This window comes from Hemicordylus capensis, chromosome 14 (genome assembly GCF_027244095.1).
Source record: "Hemicordylus capensis ecotype Gifberg chromosome 14, rHemCap1.1.pri, whole genome shotgun sequence".
Taxonomy (NCBI): Eukaryota; Metazoa; Chordata; class Lepidosauria; order Squamata; family Cordylidae; genus Hemicordylus; species Hemicordylus capensis.
Window position 1 is genome coordinate 8,618,742 of NC_069670.1, and position 21,714 is coordinate 8,640,455.

Sequence of the window (21,714 nt, forward strand, 5' to 3'; positions counted from 1 at the left end):
AGGGTGGCAGCAGCAGGAGGCCAGAGGGGGAGGGGGGAGCACAAGCCCCCCTCAGGCGCAAGAAGAGCCCCCCCTGAGGAGGAGGAGGGGGATGAGCCCCCCCCCCGCCGCTGCCGCTTGCCTCTTCTGGGCCGCTGACTGAGAAGGAGCCCACCGCCCTGCCCAACCGCAGCTGCAGCAGCAGCCCTGGGCGTTCCCGGGTATACTGCCACGGGAGGCGCAGGCTCCATTCAGCGGCCCTGACTCCAGAGGAGGAGGAGCCCGGCCCCAGCAGACCCAGGGCGCTTCATCGGGGCCAGAGACCAGCGCGGTTCCCCCAGGTGGACCTGAAGTCAGCAGCCCTCCTCTGCTGCCCCCCACCCCTGCCTCGGGTAGGCAGGGGTAGACTGCCCCTCAACATGGAGGCTCTTCCTAACCCCTAGTCACAAACTTCTCCTCCCTGGATTTGCTTCACCTTGGTTGATGGCCATCTCAGCTAGTGGCTTCTCATGTGGGAATGGCAGGAGCAGAAGCCCACCCCACCCGCCACCCCCGTTCACACCTGAAGCGCAATGCGGCATGTACAATCCGGGTTGCACGCAGAGGTGTCCGCCTGGCCCATGCACGCTTCCTGGCCCACCTTTACAATGGACACATGCGCAGTCCCACACTCCCTCACACACACGCGTGTCTGAATGGGGCTAGAACTCAAGCCGCCCCTAAGCCGGGCCAAGCATTGCTGTGGCTCCTCCTCGTTCTCCTCTCTTGGGGAGCCTCGCAGCGGCCAGTCCTTGTAGCCCCATATTGCAGAGGGACGGAGCGAGGCTGGGGGTGGCCCCTGACACCCTCCCCCCCCCCCCCGTGGGCCAGAGATTTCCTGGCGTCCCTCTGTCCTTGGGCATCCCCTCTAGGCCCCGGCCGGGCGCAGACTAGCCCCTCCGTGGTCCTGGTGTCCCTCCTCCACTGGGCGGCAGCAGGACCCAGAGAGCTGATCGATGGCATTAACAATTCAGGCTTTGTGCTATGGGGCCCCAGGCTGGGCCAGGGTCATGGCAGCAGCGGCCGCCTGCCGTACCTCCATTGCTGCAGAAGCCCGCCCCTTGCCGCCCCCCCCATGCGCTGCAACACCACCACCACCACCCTCCAAGTGAGGGGTCTGTTTATTCAGACTCTCTAGACATTTCTCGGGACCGTCTTGCTCCAGGCGGCAGCTGCTGCGACGGGGTGTGTGGGGAGGAGCCCTGGTGGGCCGAGGGGGGCTCTGCCCTCAGAGGTCTAGCCTGTCGGGAGGCCGTTGCGCCCCCCTCCCCGCCCCCCGCCCCGGTCGCCTGAAGGTCTGGGGCACAGTCCGGGCACGGCCGCTTCATGCTGCTGGTGGCGTGGAGCCCTGCACTGTCCCGGAGGCTGTTCTGGGGGGTCCTCGGCTGACAAGGTGCGTGTCCGTTTCCTGAACGCACGGGGACTGTTTTGAGCGGCAGGGGGAGCGCACTCCCCACGCCCGAGCCCCAGAGCCGTGTGGGTTTTTTCTTGGGCTGCACAAAAGGGCGGGCACTGATCCACGCAGGGGGTCCTTGAAAAGCCCAAAGGGCTCTTGCCCCGTGGCTGCCAGTCCCAGGCCGTCCCTCCCTGAGGCTGCAGTCCTACAGCAGAGGTCTTGGGAAGGAGCCCAAGTTGTCTGCTGTGCTTTCCGGCTCTCCTTTTCCCGGCTGCCTGAGGAGGCACACGAGGTGCCCGCAAAACCACACGTGCTCCCGCCACAATCTTGGCTCAAAGCTGCCCCCCCCGTGTGTGGGGTGGCGGGTGCCGTCCCATCACATGGCAGGTCAGGGCATGAGCGGAGCGGAGAGCGCTCTGCTGCCGTCTGCCACGCAGCCCGGTGTCCGTGAGATCACACCTGCCTCTGACGCCTGACTCGCAACCCCGCACTCACACCCTTGAGAGGTTGTTGCCAGGCCCCCTCCTTAGCAAGGACTGGGGCTGGTGAAATGGACCCTCTGGCTGCGTCTTGGGGCCCCGATCCAGATGTAGCTGAGGCAAGCCAGCTCTCTGGGAGCCCCCGCTGCATGGACCACCCACCCCACCCGCTGCTGCAAGCAGGCTGCCCCCGAAGGTGTGCATTCAACGGCAGGGCCTGTGGAGCTCTTGCCTCTGAGGGGGAAATGCGGCCACCTTGTGGCGGGGGGTGGGGGGGAGTGGGAAGCCTGTGGGAGTGGGTTTTGGAAGCACACCTGGGGGGGGGCGCCCCCCCTTTCCAGCAGTGGCTGGTCCTAAGGAGCGGGTGGGGGGGGCAAAGAAGGCTCAGCTGCCTGTCTCTGGCCCCCAGCAGCAGCCCCCCCCCGGTGCCCGTCTCTCCCCCGCCCTGCAGCTCCTGAGTGGCTTCTCGTGCTGCAGCTGTTGGGCTTCCCAAGGCAGCCACAAGGGCTCCCGTGCGGCTGTACGATGGTGACGTGGATAGAGCGGCAACAACACACCGCACTGGCCTGTGCAGAGGAGGAGCACCCTCAGCCAGAAAGCAAGTCTCGGGAGGTTCCCTCTGCACACCCCCCAAGTCCGTGTGTGGAGGAGGACATTAGTCAGGACGCGGCGAACCTCAGTGCCATCACGCGTCTGAAAGCCCCCCCCCCCAGCCAGCCGGCAGGGCTCCCCAACTCACCTGATGGCAGCGGGGCAGCAGCCACGGCGACTACTTGCTGTGTGGTCGATGCGCTGATCCCCACGGGGCAGAGAAGGGGGGGGGGCGACATTTTGCAGAAGAGCGTTTCAGACAGAGACAGTGTGGCTGCCTGTCAAGGATTGCCGGCGCCTCCCCGCCAGACCCTGCTCCTGTGCCGAAAAAGCAGCCGCTTGACCATTAGCCTCTCGTTCCTGATGAAGGCACAAGAGGGCCGCCCAGTTCTTTTCTGGCTAGTGGGCAGGTCTACCCCGATCCAGCTAAAGCATGTCCATGCGGGAGGTCTGTCAACCGGTAGCAAAAGGAAGCTTCTGTAGTCCGAGGCAGTCTACCGTTGAGTGCGCAGCGGGGGAGGGTGATTGCTCTCGCCCCCTGCTTGTGGCCTGCTGGCTGGCCACTGTGGGGAGACTCGGCCTGGCCCAGGGACACAGTGCTCACCCTCCGGTGACCTACGTGGTGGAGGCTGCCGTGAGTTGCCTGGGACTAAGCCTCTGCCCTAGTTGGGCTTGTCTCTGAGTAGACCTGCAGGTGACGGAGCGGCACATTCCTTGGAAATCGGCCGAAGTCAAAGTGCAACCAATGCACGGATCCAGCCCCAACACACACACACACACACACACCCTCAGGGCCATCGTAGCTGCTTTTCCCAGGTCACTCGGTGGTGGGTCTGCCTAGAAAGGGCTGCTCAGCTTGGGCCCTCCTGCCGAGGTGGGGCTACAGTTCTCATCATCCCTGCCCGTTGGCCACGACGGTGGCTGGGGCGTATGGGAGTCGTAGTTCAAAAACGGCCGGTGCTGGGGGCTAAGTCGAGCAGGCATGGTCCAGAAGAGGGGCACTTATTCCAGCTCCAACACACGTGGGTGTCAGCAGGGCCTTTCCGGAGCAACGGGTCTGCTGGCCCTTTGCTGACGCTCCGCGGGGAAGCCGTGTCTTTGCAGCCCTGCCTTTCCTCCGAACTTTAAAAGGACACGTCCCCCCCCACTGCGCCCCCCCCCCGGGGTCATCAGCGGATGGAGCTCAGAAACTGTGCAAGACGTTGGGACGACATGTGACACGACACCTCGTCAGTCACCCTCTCAGTAGGCATCTCTTCGGGGCTGGAGGAGGCTGGAGAGCCAGACCCCGCAGCAGCTGGCGGAGGCAAGCTGGGCCGGGGTCTTTCTTTGGGCCAAGACCAAAAAAGCTCCCTCCCCCCCCAGCCCCCAACCTTTGAGGCCAGGAAGAGCTTCTTTTGCTAGTGAAGCTTCTCCCTCGACAGCAGCAGCAGCCCAAAGTGTTGGGGAGCCTGTTGTTAAGAACGCAGGAGCAGGGGAGCTTTCTGGGCTGGACAAAGGTCGCCGTGTGCTTTGGGGAATGGGCTGGATTCCCTGCCTCCCTGCCTCTCAACTTTCTGCCTCCCAGCTGTGTGTGACTCACGTCATGTGATCTCTGCAAGTTTTCAACTTGCCTCCAAGCAGGGCTGGCGAAGCAATAATTCCACTTGGCTGGCTGCGTGAGAAAGAGAGACCCAAGAGCATGGAGCTCCCCCCAGATTCACCGGGAGACTATATTCTGCAGCCTCCTGTTTTCCACCCGGTGAGTGTTTCCTGCGAGCGGTTTTCTTTCTTCTGCCTGACCTGCCGGGTGGCCAGTCAAAGGCACCCAAACAGCTGCAAGTCCCAGAGCCCTGTTGCGGGGGCCGGGCAGGAGAAAGACACACAGGGCTGGCTGGCTGGCTGTGGTTAACACCCTGGAAGATGTGGCGGAAAAGTGCCTTTGAGCAGAGACCGAAATGTTGGCTGGCCACCCCGAGGGACTGTTCAGCCTGTGGGCTCCGGAAAAGTGAGCTCAGGCTCCCTGCTTAAAGGGACAGCAGCAGGGCTGGGCGGGGGTGGGCGACTTGGAGGCAGGGGAGCAAGCCCCCCCCTCTTCAGGAGCCCCTTCCCTGGTCCTCTAAGAGCGGCCTAGCTTGCAGAGACACAAAGCTCTCCCCACCCCTCCACCCCTGGGCTGGAGGGAGACCTGACACATCTGCTTGCCTGGCACAGCTGCTGCTGCTGCTGCTTCTAAAGGCACCAGCCCAGGTGGGCGGGGTGGGGGCGCATCCCCTGCTGAGATTTCAGTCATTGCCCTTGAGAAACACAGTGCAGAGGTGAATGTCTCACCCCCCCGCCCCCCACCGCCCCGCCACCCTACAAGATGCCTCAAGGGTTAACTGGGAGGAGGGGAGAAGCCTTCAGCTGTCCAAACTGGCAGATCTGAGCGGCACTTTGTGCCAAAAATAAAGCAGATGTCATCCCTTCTCTGTGCCACGTGCTTCTGAGTGCCTCTCCTGCTGCTGGCATGCATGTGTGGAAGCCAGAAATGCCGCTCTGACTGTGCTTCAGTCGGGTTTGTAAGCTAGTTGATGGCTCTGCAGGAAGGTGGGCTCACAACCTCCTTTCAACTTCCCTCTCTGGTTTTTTTTTGCGGGGGGGGGGGTGTCAGCTGCAACAGGCCCCGAGGGCCTTCTCTCGGAGGAGAGCCTCCCTTCCCTTCCCTTCCCTTCCCTTCCCTTCCCTTCCCTTCCCGCGGCCTTTGCTGGCCTGGCTGCAGCAAGGAGGCGGCCACAGCGAGGTGCGTCTGCTTGGGGTGTGGGGGGTGAGTGGGAGAGAGACCGCCCGGTTGCCCTGGGGCAGAGACGCCTGAGACGGGGCAGCAGCCACCTGCGTGCAGCGTGTGCATCTGACCCCTGAGCTGTGGGGCCTCCTGCTGTCCTTGGCAAATCTCCTGAGCCCCGGAGAGCTCCCCATGGGTTTGGCCAGATCCCTCACAGCCATGAGGACTAGGCACTTGTCTTTAAAACTGGAGGAGGAGTTCTCAGACCTGGGCCACCCGATTGCAACAGAGATCTAATAGGGAGGAGAGCCGGTCTGGTGGCAGCAAGCAAGGCTCGGCCCTTCGCTAAGCAGGGTCTGTCCTGGTTGCATTATTTGAAAGGGAGACCTGGAAGAGATTCCCCCCAGGGCCTGATGGAGCCGCTCTGGGAAGAGCAGAAGGTGCCCAGTCCCCTCCCCGGCAGCGTCTCCAAGATAGGCCCGAGAGAGGCTCCTGCCTGCCACCTGGGAGAAGCTGCTGCCAGCCTGTGCAGACAGTATTGCTGAGCTAGATGGAGCAAGGGACTGACTCAGTGTGTGGCCGCTTCCTAGGTTCTTTGCACTCACGCCTCCTGGGTGTTGCGGCTCCCTGCCTGCTTTAGCCAGGCGGCCCTGCCGAGCTGAGCAGGGACTGGCCGGGCCCAGGAGGGCCCCCTGCTGCGGCTGGGTCTCTCGGGGGTCTGGCTCAAAGCAGGAGCAGCCCGGGGCGAGTGGGAGACTCTGCAGACAGCGGTTTGTGTAGCGACTGCGGGTCTGTGTCTGGCTGGCCTGATTGGACATTCCCCACGGCCTAGCGGCTCAGGGCAGGTGGCTGTTTGCAAGCGGGGCCGCTCGAGGGCTAGCCGGTCAAGAGGGCCGTTGCAGAGAGGATGTTGGACTCCAGCCCTGCCTTCAGCCCCTGATGGGCGTTGTAGTCCAGCAATATCACACGTCCCTGCATGCAATTCCAGGACGTCCCTGCCTCCTCTGGGGAGGATGGGCTTGGCACGCGCCACCCTCTCTGGTTCTGCGCCTCCCCCGGGACTTGTGCGGAGTCGGGACAGACGCAGCCCAAAACAGCCCAGGCCCTGGGAGCGAGATGGGGTGGCAAGAATATGTCTAGAGGTTACGGAGGGAGTGGAGGGCCGGGCTAGCACTCGGGAGGCCCCCGCTCAGCCCTCGTGGAATTCGCAACCGGGGACCTCCTTGGACCCCTCGCTCTCTCTCAGCCTTGCCTACCTTACAGGGGTATTGTGAGGCCACCGTGGGGTCGGAAACCAGGTAGGCCGTTCTGAGCATCTTGGAAGGAGAAAAAGTGCCCAGGCTAAAAATGTAACCCCTAAACAAATACAGGGTGGCTCTCTCTATGGCGAAGAAGAAGAAGAAGAAGGTCCAGGCACAGCTCTTCTTCAGAGGAGGGCACGTCTCCTTTTCCTCCCCCCAGCCCCACTGCTCTGCCCTTCCTGGTGGCTTGAGTCCCGTGCTCTGGAGCTGGTGCTGGGAGTTCTTCTTCACCTCCCGCCCCATATTTTGGGGGGCATCTCCAGAGCGGCCACAGAGCACAAGAAGCTGCTGGCTGCTGGGGCCGACCACTGGCCCATCCAGCCCAGTGTTCCCTGCTCTGACTGGCAGCAGCTCTCCAGGCAGGATTTCTTCGGCCTGCAGATGCTGCCACGGGTTGGGCCAGCCCAAGAGTGGCACAAGCCCTCTAAGCAGCCTGCCTGGCGGCCACAAGCACAAACTAGGCAGAGTTCTCAAGCCAGATGCTGTTGGACTACAGCTCCCATCTCCCCCTGCCATGAAGGCTGATGGCAGTTGTGTTCCCATCGCATTGTGGGACCTGAGTTCGGGAACACCTGCACAGAAAGCTGCTCACCCAGCCTCCAGTTTTGCAGAAGGGATTATAGGGAGGGGGCTCTGAGTGAACGGATGCCAAGCGGGCCAGGGACGGGAGGGTTGCCAACTGACCCAAGCCTGTGTGGCTCTGGTGTCTCCTAACAGCGATTTGATCTGCAGAAACCAGCCAGGAGGTCAGGGCTATGCTCACCTGTCGACCAAGCGGCAGTTAGAGGCACAGGAGCAGCCGCTGGGAGGGACGCTGGGCGCCCTCAAAGCCCCTCTTCTCTGCAGAGGCTGACGTGGGAACCGGCGTGATCAGAGTTCTGGGGTGATGTCTGTTTCAGATCCTTCCCTATTTCACCACCATCTTCAGTGGACTGACTCCCGGGAAAATGGTGTTGGTGCAGGGCACGATCCCGGTGGAAGCGGAAAGGTAAACCCTCCTCCTCCTCCTCACCCTGGCCAGAGAGGGAGGCGGGTCTCTCCAGGAGAAGCGTGGGCAGGCTTCTCCCACCCTCCCTCCTTCTCAGAGGAGAGCCGGTCTGGGGGCAGCAAGCAGGACTAGTCCCCTGAGCTGAGCAGGGTCCGCCCTGGTTGCAGAGGAATGGGAGACCAGACGCGTGAGCCCCGTAAGATGACCTTCCCCTCGGGGGATGATGGAGCCACCACGCTGGGAAGAGCATCCAGGTCCCAAGTCCCCTCCCTGGCAGCAGCATCTCCAAGTCAGGGCTGAGAGAGAGACTCCTGCCTGCAACCTGGGAGAAGCTGCTGCTGCCAGTCTGTGCAGACAATACTGAGCTAGCTAGACCAAGGGTCTGACTCAGTAGATGGCAGCTGCCTCTGTTCTCCCAGCCCTGACCCGCCCCACTTCTGCCGAGAACCTAAGAGGGCGGGCGGGCGGGCAGGCTGGGACCAAACTCCCCCCCCCGCCCCCCTCCCAGGGGGTTATGCTTTGGCTTCCGGGGGTGGCCGGCCGGATGGCACCAGGGAACTCTCAGGCATGGCATGGGAGCGGGATGGTGCTCCGCTGCCATTTGCACCCAGGAACTGGCACGCCAAAGCAGACTGCCTCTGAACATGGAGGCTCCATTTAGCCCACAGCTGATAGCCCCTTCCAATTTATTATTTATTTATTATTTCCATTTATATCCCGCTCTTCCTCCAAGGAGCCCAGAGCGGTGTACGACATCCTTAGGTTTCTCTTCACAACAACCATCCTGTGAAGCAGGCTAGGCTGAGAGAGAAGTGACTGGCCCAGAGTCACATCCAGCAAGTCTCATGGCCGAAGGGGGATTTGAACTCGGGTCTCCCCGGTCCTAGTCCAGCACTCTCACCACGACACCAAGCCCTCTGCCCCCCCAGGTCAGGGGTTGGTCTTGACTGGAATGGGGCAGTTTCACCCACCCTGGGAGATCCGGGTTGGGGGGCTTCTGGACCCACCGGTGGCAGCTGTGGCCAGATGTGCTGCCCCGCCTGCCTCCAGTGACTGCTGCAGCGGCTGCCAGTTTGGAAGCCGCCCTTAGTGCAGAAGACCGTGGCCAGGAGGCCCCCTGGAGTGGGGTGGGGCAGAGGAAGGGCCCTGGGTGCCCCTCGGTGTGGCCAAGTGCTCTGTTTCTGGGCTCAGGCCAAAGCGCCAGTGCTTGGAGCCACCTGGGGTCCGGTTGCCTTAAGGATCGCCTGCCCTTGTAGGCCCTGCTCTCCGGCCCCCCTCGGACTGGCATGCCCTCGGAGCAGCGGACCAGAGACGGGGCCTGCCCAGTGGCACCACCATCGCCACCCCTGTGGAACTGGCTGCCCGGGGAGATCAGCCAGCCCCCCTTACTCGCTCTTTTCGAATGGCTGTTGGACTGCCCCCCGCCTGGCCTGGGGGTTGCAGTTTTATCAGAGCAGTGCCACGTCTTCTCAAAGTGCCGTGCCCCCCCCGCCCATCCCTTTGCTCGTGGTCCCTCCTCCAGGTTCCAGGTGGACTTCCAGAGGGGCTGCAGCCTGCAGCCACGGGCAGATATTGGCGTCCACTTCAACCCCCGGTTCCACGCCCGGCCTCACGTGGTTTGCAACGCGCTGAGTGACAGCCGGTGGATGGAGGAGACCAGGTTCCCGAACCTGCCCCTGAAAGGCGGAGACTCCTTCCAGCTCCTCTTCCTCTTTGAACAAGACCATGTCCAGGTGAGGCAGGGGACCCCCAGCTCCAGGCCACCGCGGCGGGACGGTTTGCGGGGTCTCGGGGTCTCTGTCTTGCCGGGCCGATGGCCTGTTAAGACATTTGGATGCTGTGAGGCCTTTTTAAAAAGCCGCATATATTAGAAATCATTTTATATGTTTCCAAATGTCTTAATTCAGTGGGGGGTCCTCGCCCTTGGGGCTGCCGATGATGATGGGAATTGCAGTCCAGCAACAACCGGCGGGTGGGGGGAGCTTAAGACCCCCCCCCCCCAGTGAATCACTGCTGCTCCAGAGGGAGGGAATCTGTTCTTGGGCTTTTCTCATGTCCAGGGGGAGGGACATTTTCTCTTTGGGGAACAGGTGAACCCCACTCCCCTCTTAATGAAGCCAGACCCCAGGAGACGCTAAAACAGTATATACAGTCGTTTAAAGCAATCAATACCAGAGCTACACATTGAAAACCCACGGGAAACTAAAGCCGAAGGGACTTCTCTGAAAAGGAAACCCCCAGGGATGGGAGCTGGACAGAGCTTGTCCAGGAGGGCCTTCCAGTGCCCAGAGGGCCCCACCGCCCCCAGCACCACCTTCTCAGGACGCCCCCCCCCCAAGCAGGACCAGAGCCACCCTCGAGCCGGGCCTCCAAGTCCCAGCCCAGAGAGGTGACCCAGGAGGAGGCCAGAGCCAGTGGTGGGGACAGCTGCTGACCGGTCCAGGAGACCAACAGAGTCGTCAGTCTGTCTCCCAGGGCAGGTCCCCCATCAGGGCGCAGCAGCCAAGGCGTTCCCGTCCCATACCCAGGCTGGAAGAATCCCACTGACTTTCTTGTGTCTCTTCCTCACTAGGTGAGCATAAACGGGCAGCACTGCCTCCAGTATCCTTTCGGCCTCCCGCTGGTGCAGATGAACACGCTGGGTGTGTCTGGCGATGTCGTCGTGAAATCCATCGCCTTTCTTGCCAACAACGTATGGTATTTCCTCTTATTTATTTATGTATTTTATTGTCAAATTTATATACCGCCTTTCATTCAAACAATCCCAAGGCAGTTTACAGAAAAATTTAAAAACAAGATGGTAAAAAACACACAATTAAAATATTAAGTGAAAAATATTAAACAAATCTGATTAAGAAATTTAAAACAAAAGCATAAAAGCAATACAGAGTACAAAGAGCAGCAGCAGAGACTCAAATAAATGCCTGGGCAAAAAGCCAAGATTTTACACTCTTTCTACAAACTGTGATGGAGACCGAGTGGCATTCGCTGGAGAGCCTTCCAGAGTCTGGGGGCAGCCACAGAGAAGGCCCCGTCCCACATGCACGACAACTGAGCCTCCCTCATTGTCGGCACCCGGAGCAGAGCCCCCTCCGATGACCTCGTCAAGCGGGCAGCAACCCTTGGGAGATATCATTGACCTCAGATATTGGTTCACGCTCATGTCTAATTCTATAAGGGTGTTATAATCTCACTAGTTTTATTTCCAACCCCCTTCCTAATGTTTGCGGGCATGGAATTGGCCTTTTTCACAGCTGCCACACCTGAGCCAACACTTGCAATGAGCCGTCCACCACAACCCCAAGATCACACGCACACTTGCATCTGTGCATTCAACTAGCTCAGTTTTTTTTTTGGCAAACCACTACCACAAATGCCTGCCTATCCCTCCTGAAGAGGGGTCATCTTTTTTGAAGCGGAGATGAGTCTTCCAGTCAGGAGCCAACAGTCAGAGAGGTGGGATGTGGGGAGAGCAAGGAGGGACGAGGAGTCTCTTTCCTAGCCAGTGGCGGGGCGGGGGGGCGCCCTCTCCCCCCCACCCTGCTGCCCTTTCCGGTTCTAGCTAAGGCCCTGGGCTCCAGCAAACGGGGGCCCCGGTGTAGTATTCTGCAGAATTGGCCGTGGGAGAACAAGCCGTTGATCATGCCTGTGTTAAAGCTGCCGCTGTGCCCAGAAAACCCCCGAATTGCCCACCATTCAGTGGCACCCGCGCCTCTTGGCAAGGAGGGCTGTCGTCCCTGCCACACGCGCCCTGCTCCTTCCTAGGAGGCAGGCTCTGTGGAGCCAGCTAGGGTCTCTGCTCTGCGGCCTCTTTCCCTCCTGGTGGATTGCCCTGTGGTTTGGGGCGCTGAGCTCCTTCGCAAAGAAGCCGCCTTCTCCTTCTCCTTCTCGGAGAGATCGGTCTCTCTCCTGGCTGGCGCCCAGTCTCTGCTTGGGAGCCTGTTTCCGTGGCCCTTGAGTCCCGGGAGGTTTGGGCCGAGAGCCTCCACCCCAGCAGCGACAGTCCTGACACAACCATTGAGCCAGACCCTTCTGGTCCCTCTGGGCAGCGTCCCCCCTCCCGGGTTTCTGGCAGTGAAGGGCCTTTCCCAGGCCACTGGAGACGGAGCCCAGCGTCTCCAGCATGCAAAGGGTAGGCACAGCACGTTGCACCTCCCAACAGGGCAGCCTTGGCCTGTGGCCATGAGTTCCACGGGGGACTTTGCACCCCCCAGCCCCTTGGCCACGTCTTGCCTTCACCCGCAAGCCCATCGCTGCTAACCAGGAGGATGCCTGCTGAGAGGGGGCTGGGGCCAGAGAGGGGAGTGGGCTGCATTCTCCGCTGGGGGCAGTCGGACTTCTCGCCCGCTTGACCAGAACGGCCTCTCCTTTCCTCCTTGTGCTGCAGCCTTTTGACGCCAGCCGAACCGGATACCCCATGGCTCCAGTGAGTACAAGCCTGGTGAGAAGGGTGGCGTGGCCCAGTGGCTATGGGGTGAGCTGTGGGGCGGGAAGTCCTGGTCCCCGTCCAGCCTCATGCTTTTGTCTTTCTCTCCCGTAGCGCCTGTTTACGAGCAGCACCAGCCTGGTGAGTCTGAATACGTTCCTGCCGCCTCTCTGCCTGCATGTCTGAGGCGGCGGCTGCAGCTGCCAATTGACTCCTGCTCTCCTCTCCCCTGGCAGGCGGTCCCTCTTTCCCGGCAGCTACCCAGAAGCCTCCAGCCAGGAGACACCCTTACAGTGCGAGGCCTGGTGCATGAGGACCCCAAGGAGTAAGCAGAGGGCTCTTCCTGGCGCTCCATATCTGTGCTTTGTCTGTTCTTTTGCCCCCTAGAAGGGGAAGGACCATTGCCCAGCCATCTAGCACCTGCTTGGCATGCAGCAAGCCCCAGATTCCGGCCCTGGCAGCAGCATCTCCTGGTCGGGTTGGGAGAGGCTTCTGCCTGAAACATTGGAGAGCTGCTGCCAGTCAGAGTTGACAGTTCTCAGCTAGGTGGGCCAAGGGTTGGACTCGGTAGGAAGCAGCTTCATCTATGCGAAAGTAGCCCATCTTTAATCTCTGGGCTTGTGGGAAGCCCACTGGCCGCACAAGTGGAGTGGTCAAGCAGCGCTTTCCAGCTCGATGGCTGCTGAGTAGCTTTTCATTTTGGAGCCCCACTTCCTGCATGTGGATCTGCTTGTTTCCTTGGTTGGCACCTCACGGAGCTGTGGAGAAGAAGCATTTCTCTGGCCTGTCTCGGGCTCTTGGGGAAGATGCTGAGGGAGTCGCCTGGAACAAACTGGCCCGCTCCGTTCTCCAGGCGCATTCTGTCTGTGGGGTGGGAGAGTGTGAGTGTGTGCATATGCACAGTTAAAACCGGGCTGAGGTTGTGTGCAGCAAGGCTTAGCTGTTGGGAGGAACCACGAGGCATTCCCAGAAATGTGAGTTTGTGAGCGTGTGTGTGTGCGCACCAAAACCCGCCCCCAAAGGAGCCGTCGGCATTGCGGCTATGCAGAGCTGGAGCCCAGATTCCACAAGGAGGTCTTCTCTGGTCAGTCAAGAGGTGGGCACAGCCAATACTACTGAAAGTGTGTAGGGAGGAGTCTGAGAGGGAGCGTGTCCCCTTCCTGCTGCCCAGCCATGCCCCGTTTTGCCCCTTCCCCACAAGAGGAGACCTGAGATTTCAGGGCAGAGGTGGCCTTTTGCTCCTGGGTTCCACTCCTTGAACATGCCACATTGCAACAAAAGCAAGAGGCATCTTGCCACGTGGACAGCTGCACTGGTTGCTTCTTTGCAGTGTATGTTCGATGCTTCGATGTGTATCGGTTGTATGTGGGGTGGGGAACGGATGGAAGGAAATGGGGCAGCAGCACCACAAGCATAGTGTGCAGCAGCCAGACGTTCCAAACACGGGACCCCGGACCAGTGTGTTGGTCCCACTTTGGAAACAAGGCCAGTGGTGCAGAACCCCACAGCCCAGGGGGGAACATGCGACGTGCCAAGTGCGCCTCCCTAGATGAGCGCCACTGCCTCTCCCTCAGGGTGCCCCCCCCTCCTCCTCCTCCTCCTCCTCCACCCCTTAGTAATTCAGCAACGACTTGATTCCAGGTTCCACATCAGCTTGAAGAAGGACCCCTCGCACACCACTCTGAGCTTCCGCGTTTGCTTCACAGACAAGACCGTGGGGTGGAGCTCCTCCTCGCTGCAAAGCCCAGAGCTTGGCAAGATGCTGGGGACTGGCTTCCCCTTCTATCCTCAGCGATACTTTGAGGTAAGAGCCCTGCGTGGAGGAGATGCCAACTGCCTTAAGCATGGTTCCCCCCAGAACATGTGACTGTCAGGTGCAAACTGCGGTAACGAGAAAATAAAATAGCAAAAGGTCCAGAGCACTGTTCCCTCTAAGGTGTGCGCTCACAAGTTTTCTGATGTCTGCTCAGTTCATTTTGGACCCCACTCAGGTTGAATCGGGAAGACCCCACTGTGAATGCACGGGATGTGCACACAGTGCCTTGATTCTGCCGCCCAGGACAAAACTCATTCCGCACAGAGATGGAAAAAACCAGAGGGACCCAGAGCACCCAGCCACCCAAACCACTGTGTGCTGTCTGCGTGATTCATGCTCTAGTCTGGCCTCCTCCTAGCCAAGAAGTTACCTCTGGGCAACTAATTCTGTGCTGCTGTGCACTCGGTCTGGCTGGGCCCTCTTGACACAGGGACAGTGTTGCCCATCCTCCTGGGAGGCTGCCTCTTGCGCCTCTGCCTGAGTTTTGGGGTGGCCTCCTTCCAGTTGGGAGGCATGGCCAGATCAGGGGTGCGTCACCTGCAGGCTCTTTGTGCACCGTCCCCTTAAGGCCGGGCTCTTTCCTTCCACCCTCCCTGCTGCAACCCTGTGTGCCCCAGGCTGGCCAGGGAGAGCCTAGCAAAGGGGGATGTGTGGAACAGCCACCACTTGGTGGAGCCTGGCCGTGGCTGGGCTGGCTGAGGACCCCTCTGAAGCTGACTGAGGCTTACAGGCTTCTGAAGGAACCCTTTGGCTGAAATGCCCTCCGAATGTTGGCTTGCAGTGTGCAAAACCACTTGCTACCACAAGGCGGCAGCCAAGGACTGCTTTGCGCACCACACTTGTTGGGGTCTCTCCAAGAAGTGAGCATTCTTGCGCCTTGCTTGTAGCCCCACAGTAGCCACTTCTGGCCACGAGAGGCAGGAGGCGTTTGTTTGTTTGTCCATTTTTTTAATACCACCTTTCATTAAAACAATCTCGAGGCGGTTTACAAAACATTTAAAATGATATGACTATAATAAATGAATAAATTATATCATACTTATATTACGTTCATAGGTTTCTCTTGGCCAGTTAGTTAGAAACATGCAGTTGTTGTTGAAGGCTAGTAGCTCCTGCTTGGGTTGGCCGTTTGGTGGCTCGCTCTCTCCGAGTCTGCAGTGTTGAGTTTCTTAATAAATCTTTCTTTGTTTTTGAACTCAGCCTCCTGTCTCTGGATAATCTCTTGGGCTGAACCAGGGGCGTAACAAGGCTGGAGTGGGCCCAGAGACAAAATTTTAAAATGGGCCCCTTGCTGATACACACACACACACACACACACCCTGCTGCGACCTGAGGTGGCAAAGTCCAGCCCCTTGTCCTGCCTGTGCGCCCCGTTTTCTGTCTCTGGTAAAGCACTGCCTCAGTTTGGGCATTTGGAGAGATTGGGTGCAGGGAGCGTGTGTGTGTGCAGCTTTTCGAAGTTCATGGGTGTGGAAACATGCACACAGGAGCTTCAGGGTTCAGCAGCACTCCCCAGATCAGATCTCTGGGTGTGTCTGGAGAGGGGGAGGAACCTGGGCAATGCACCTGGCTGGTATCTGAGCGTGCCGCCTCCTTGCCTCCCCCCACAGCCCTCTCCATCCTCCTCTCTTCCAGCTACTGCTGCGCGTCTGCACAGAGGACCACCTGAAGTTGGCACTGAATGGCACGCCCCTTGGCAAGCAGCACCTCCCTCCACTGGCCACCAGCCCAGTCACAGAGCTAGCCATAGATGGCGACCTCACGCTGTATGACGTCCTCCTGTGCTGAACCCTCCTTGCCGCTTGGTCCAAAGTGAAGAGCTGAGCTTGCATTCAGAAAAACAGCCGCCTGCTGGCTCTCCTGGGACAGGTGGGTGGCTCATGTTTGACCAGGTCCACATGGAAGAGATTCCCTGCACCTAGCAAGCTAGTTGGTCCGGGATCTGCCTGGGCTGGAGTCCTCCTCCCTCTGGGGCTGCTGGCATTCCGCAGGCAACACCACCCCTGCTCCCCACATAAGGGGCTCTGCTCTTCAGGGGGCGGCTTCCGCTGTGGCCACTTGGCCATCTTCTGCTGGGGGAGACGCCCGGATGTTGCGGCTGTTTCTCATCGGTGCTCTTCTTGCTCAGCACTAATAAAGCTCATCGCCTCCTTTGCTCAGTCTCCCCTTGCCCAGAAATGGACCCCCCCCACACGGATCTTAATGCTTCCCCTGAGGCCTAGCCCCTCTCTGGTGTTCTTAGGCAACTGTGCCCCTCACTTAACTGGCCGGGGGGGGGGGGCGGGGGCGGGTTGAGCTTTTTGCCGCCCATAGGCAAAGAGGCTTTTGCTGCCCTTTAACAAGGTTTGCCTTTTAAAAAAATAAGGCCAAAGAGGGGGACTTTCTCCTCGCCCACTCCACCCTTGCTGCCCAGAGAGAGGGGTGGCAAAATTTGAGGAGGGACAGAATTTGCTGCTCCTCAAGTTTTGCTCTCCGTTAATCCACCACTGGGTATGGGTGGGGGGAGGGGGCTTGGGCTAGTTGCAACCTCGCCTTACAGGGTCGTTGTGAGGAGGGAAGCAAATATGTCTTATTGGGAGGACAAGCAGGACAACACTGGACCACCAGGCCCTGCTTCTTGCTGGCCGACTTTCAAGGCCTTTCTTGCTCTCTCATGTCCAGAACCACCCCTCCGTCACACTCGGGGAGGCACAGGCACACACAGTCAGCATGGGGTTGCAACAATTCTAACATTTAAAAAAATTGTTTTAATGGGGTTTTTTTGTTTGTGCATTACTGGAATGGAATCTTTATTACAGTCATCAACCAGACAGACAGACAAATCTTATGCTGCCGATTGCTCTTCTAGGCTGCAGTCTCTGGTGCTTTCTGTTCCTCGTGGCAGTCTGATTGCTATGCTGAAGTCAGGCACTCTAAGCAACTGCCTATTGATGGTTATGTCTGTCATTCTAGGCAGTGTGCTCTATGGTTCTGTCTACGGTGTTCAGGCGTGTCTGTGGCAATATAGCCCTCCATGTGTGCTCTCGTTTGGTGTAGGGCATGATCTCTCCCTCTTGGCTCTCTCTTAGAGGTGTGACGTGTCGCTCTAGACTTTCCATCTCTGTGGCTGAACATCCCTGCCAACCAAGAACACGGTGGCTACATCCCCTTTGACCCAAGGGTCAAAACAACTGGCAAAGGGTATGGGAGGAGGACCACCAGCAGGCTCCGGACTTCCTAGGAGGAGAGGCTCTCTGACTCCAGCAGCCCATCTGCCTGCAGAGGCCGTGCTCTGCATGCTGGATGGAGGCCCCAGGCTGAGTCCCCAGTTGCAGAGGGCCTTTGGTGGCAGGGGCAGGAAACGGCACGGAGAACTGCTCCCCACCAGTGCAGACAATCGGACCCACCGGATGAGTTAAGGCCTAACTTGGCACGAGGCTGCTGCTCCCCAACCTCAGCCGGCAGAAGCTGGCCTCGGAGGCCCTGCTTTCTGCCTCCAGTGGACTGAGGGCTCTGCCACCCTCCTCCCCCCAGGTGAGAAGCCCTGCTGGTGGTGAGAGGGGAGGCCCCTTCCCTCTCCCCAGGCCTGCTAGCCTCAGCCCTGCTTCGAATACGTGCAGGCGGTTTCTGGCTCTTTCGACCGCAACGCATCTCCCCGCAGCTTCACAGGCATCCTCGGCCGCCACCCCACTCGCTGAGCAGGGAGCAGCTGCCCCACGGAGGAGGGACTCTCCTGTGGTTCAGGCACGCATGGCCAGGAAAAGCTCAAGCCCCCGAGCAAGATGGCCCCGCAGCGGGGGGGGGGGGAAGAGAGGGAATTTCTCCCCGGTCTTACCCCCCCCAGCGCTTTCACGCCCCCCCTCCTCCCCCCACTTATCCCCTCAAGCCCACGATTCCTGCCCCCCTCCGCACACCCGACTGGCTCCAGTCCCATTCCCGCCCCCGCAAGCAGCGCTGGGCCCCTCACCAGCACCAGCACCGAAGGAGACCCTTGCCAGGCACCCCCACCCCACCCCGAAGCTGGGTTCAGCCCCTTCCAGGAGTCTTCAGAGCCAAAAGGCCGCCCCGAGAGTGGGGGGTGGGGTGGGGAGAGACCCGGGGAGAGGAGGGGGAGGAGAGGCAGCCCCTGGTGCCCCCCGCCCCCCACATTCATCGGGGGAGGGGCTCCTTCCGGAATAAAGAGGCCGCCTCCGGAGCCTCGGCCCCCAGGCAGGCAGCTGCCGGGGCGCCGCTCGGGAAGGGAGAAGCGGCTGCTCGCTGCTTCTGGAGCCCCCCAGCCAGGCGGGGGCCCCTCGCAGGACGCGGGCTCTCCCGGGCGAGAGAAAGGCGCTCCGTAGTTCCTCTTCCTTTACGTCACTTCCTCCAGGGACCAGACGCAGCAATTCAAGCCGCTCTATAGTTCCGCTTCTGGTCCCTGGCGGAAATGACGTACAGACAGGGTTCTTCACGTCACTTCCGCCAGGGACCAGCAGCTGCGGGGCGAACCGTTCTACGATTCCGCTTCCTTTGCGTCACGAGGTTCCGCCAGTAGCCAGAAGTTGGGCGTCCGTTCTGGCGGTTGAAGCGCTTTTGTTTCCGGGTCGGTGCTCGTCCCTTGTGCCTCGGGTAACCATGACGACCGAAAGCAGCCGGGCCTAGGCCGCGCTCTGCCCCTCGCTGAGGCCGCTCAGCCGCCTTCCTCCTTTCCTTTCTTCGTCGCGAGGGGGCCGCCCAGGCCAGGCCCACCGCGGGGGGGCGGGGCGGGGCGGGGCGGGCGAAGACCTCGGCCTCTGCGACCCCCCCACCCCCCACCCCCCCCGGAGCGGAGGTTGCTGGGCCAGGAGGGCCGCCGCCTCCCCCCGCCGGTCCTCCTCCTCCTCCGGGCGCGAGCTGCTGCTGGTGGGGTTGTCTGTCCCTCTAGGCAGCCTGTGGTCTATGGCTTTCTTGCTCCGTCTAGGCAGCCTCCGTGTTTGTCTGTGGCAGGATAGCCCTCCCTAGCTGCCCTGGGTTGGTCTATGGCGTTATCCCTCCCTGCAGGCTCTGTGTTGGCCGTGTGGAGCGTCGCTCTAGGCTTTCCATCTCTGTGGCTATCCTCACCTAGGGCTTTTTCTGTGGCTGCTTCCCCTTTGACCTGGAAGTGGTCCCTTTCCCTTGCACCTGTTTTCCTGATGAAGGGGTTGTTGGGCTGCAAGATCTGCTTTGGGACTGGAAGTTTGGGTGGGGGGTAATTTGGGGGGAGCCCTTTTGCCCCCACTTTGCCTTTGCTTGGGAAACGTTCTGGGGTGGGGGGAGAGAGAGAGAGTGTGTGTGTGTGTGTGTGTGTTGGCTGCTGGCTTCCGGGAGGATGCCGGGGCAAGCGATGCCTACAAGCCCCAGACTCCCCGGCTCTTGGCCACTGTGACGGGGGCTGATGGGAGCTGAAGTCCAGCAGCAGGAGAGAGCTGCTCCCCTGGCCCTGCTGGGTCCCTAGAGGAAGTGGAGGGGGTCTTGTGAAGTTCTGTGGGTAGGTGGAGGGGTGGGGAGTGGAGGGTCTCTGTGATTCCCATCACGGTCTTGGTGAAGGGAAGGGCTGGCGGTGCTTAAGGACCATGCACGGGTGGGAGAGAGGAAGCGTCTCTTAGCTCTGTGTCAGGCAGGGGAGCCCCTTCTGGGGCTGCAGTGGAGCCTCCATGTGTGGAGGCAGTCTACCTTGGGCACCTGTTGTGGCAGGAGGGTGGAACTCTTTGCTGACAGGCAGTGGTCTCCCTTAGAGTTGGCTGAGATGGAGGAGGACTTTGTTTTACCGTGGGCATCCTGGCATTTCTGGCTCTTCCTCCTCCCTCCCGAAGACTGGCAAAGGCTGCCCATTGTAGTTCGGTCTAACTTTCCCCATCAAATAAGCATCTCCTAGCCCTATGGCCACAGTGCAGGGACACTCTTCCTCCTGCTTGGGTGGCAGCTCCTTCATAGAGCCTCCATGTGCAGACATAGTCTATGCTTGCTTGAGGAACTCTTTTTGCTGCTGAGTGAGAGGGAACTGCCTTGGCCTGACCCCACAAGGTGACTTATCAGGAGGGCTTACAGCTGATACTCCCTGTGCAGAGGCAGTTTATCTGAATAGCCACTTGCTCTTTTGGTGGGGGGGTGGTCACAGCTGGTGCCTGAAGGGAGGTCTGCTGGCAGTTTTCAGGGGCAGGCGTATGGGGAAATCGCTGGCCCTTCCCCTCCCCTGGAGCAGCACTTGTGTGGTGATGGAAAGTGCCTGTGTCGCCTTAGGTGTGGGGCAGAGGAGGTCTTAGTGGAAAGGGCCCCTGTCCTCCTCACCCTCACAGCAATGGGGAGGCGATCCAGTTTCAACAAGCAGAATCTAAATGCAAATCATTAGGTGTATGGATTCCAACAGATGTCACACCAGTCTTTAATATAAACTACATACCATTATTTCAAAAGCAAGAATACTTTATTAGTTGGAAAACACTTAATCTCTGGGTTACAGAGGGTTCAACTCATTAAAATGATTATATTGCCCCAAACTCTTTCTACCAATCCCTGTGATGATTTCCAACCAACAGTGGCAACAAACATTACATTTTTTATAATGGAATTATTAAAAACCAAGAGTCCAGAACATGGTTTTATAACAGCACAAGGCGGTTTAAAATATACTAATATTCAACTTTATGATGAGGCTGCATTATCTTTTCTGCCTAAATTATGGCTTTCATTTTGCACTCATCCTTGGGCAAATAGAGCCAGTTAGGGTTGAAGAAGGATTTTTTTTTGGCTAAGGAAAGGTGGTTGGCCCCAACACATTCTCCTGTTCACTCTGGACATTCTCCTTGTCCACATTTCTTGGGCAAGAATTTTTCCCACTGGGGATGAGGTTAATTCCTTCCTTTCCTGAAGGAAAGCAGGCCTCTCCAAATGTTATATACTTTTAGATAAATTCGAACCCATTTCAGAATTTGAGATAGTCAGCCAAACAATGAACCCCTGCTTTCCTTGGTTTGAATACTAAGTTAAACGTCTAATTATTTTCTTTCTTCCTCACTTGAATTTCACTAATACATTTCTGGAAAAGCTTATAACAACAACCACAATTTATTAACAAGGCTCTCCTATCTGAGCTTTATAACATTCTATTAGCTGAAAATCAAATTAATAAAATAAGCTGTAAAGATCACTGGCAATCTGATATAGATCAAGCAATTGATGTAATTAGTTGGAAAAACATCTGGTTATCCTCAGCAAAGAAGAAGAATTTAAAATACACATTGGCATTTCTCTTCTGCAGTACTCAAAACTGTAAATCCAGACCCTTATTCAAATGTGTTGGAGAGGATGGAAAATCAAAGGCACATTATTTCATCAATGGTGTTCCTGCCTGTTAGTGACAAAGTTCTGGCTCCAGGTGAATAATCATATCACGTTTTTCAAGCAAACATCACTTTCGAACCACTTCACGCACTATTAGGTTTACCTTTACACAATTATTTGTCTTCCTCTCAAAATGAATTATTTATTCTACAAACTATGGCTGCTAAGTTTACTATTGAGCAGGCTTGGAAAAAGAAAGGTCATTTATATTAGGTGTTGGTTTGAAAAAATCTGGTCTATTATTATTAGGGGAGAATCCTCACTGTTGAAAACTAATAAATAATATTATCAGAGTGTTTTATATTTTAGTAGATGGGTTCCTTTCTGGTCTTACACCAAACCTAACAAAATACCTTTAATTAAAGCTTCTTTAAATTTTATCAGTTACAACATGACCTGTTACCACTGTCCGTGTAATGAGTCTGTATCTTAACTTGAAACACAACTTTTTTCTAAACTCTAAAGAGTATTTACTGTGTAAATGAGCAGTTTATTGGTGGAAATAGTTTTCAATATATAGGTTATACTGTATTGTTGAAAATACTTAATAAAATAATTTATTTTTTCAAAGGTTGATTTGTTCTCCCTTGGGTGTGGCCACAACCACAGCAGAGAGAGAATGGAACCAAAGACTGGGTTTTC

At 58.2% G+C, this 21,714-nt stretch overlaps 1 protein-coding gene across 3 annotated transcripts; it reads left to right on the forward strand.

Moving 5' to 3' along the window:
- Positions 1–888: 888 nt before the first annotated feature.
- LGALS12 (galectin 12) lies at positions 889–15,913 on the forward strand. 3 transcript variants are annotated; one of them, XM_053279020.1, is made up of 9 exons: positions 889–4,225; positions 7,428–7,516; positions 9,039–9,249; positions 10,089–10,208; positions 11,904–11,957; positions 12,057–12,083; positions 12,179–12,267; positions 13,584–13,746; positions 15,394–15,913. In XM_053279020.1, the coding sequence occupies exons 1-9, from the start codon at positions 4,166–4,168 to the stop codon at positions 15,544–15,546; spliced, it is 966 nt and encodes a 321-aa protein (XP_053134995.1). In that variant the 5' UTR covers positions 889–4,165; the 3' UTR covers positions 15,547–15,913. The 3 variants fall into 3 exon arrangements, with proteins under 3 accessions (XP_053134995.1, XP_053134996.1, XP_053134997.1); XM_053279021.1 differs by having other exon boundaries at positions 902–4,225; positions 11,904–11,942; XM_053279022.1 differs by lacking the exon at positions 889–4,225 and adding an exon at positions 4,985–5,052.
- Positions 15,914–21,714: the final 5,801 nt, after the last annotated feature.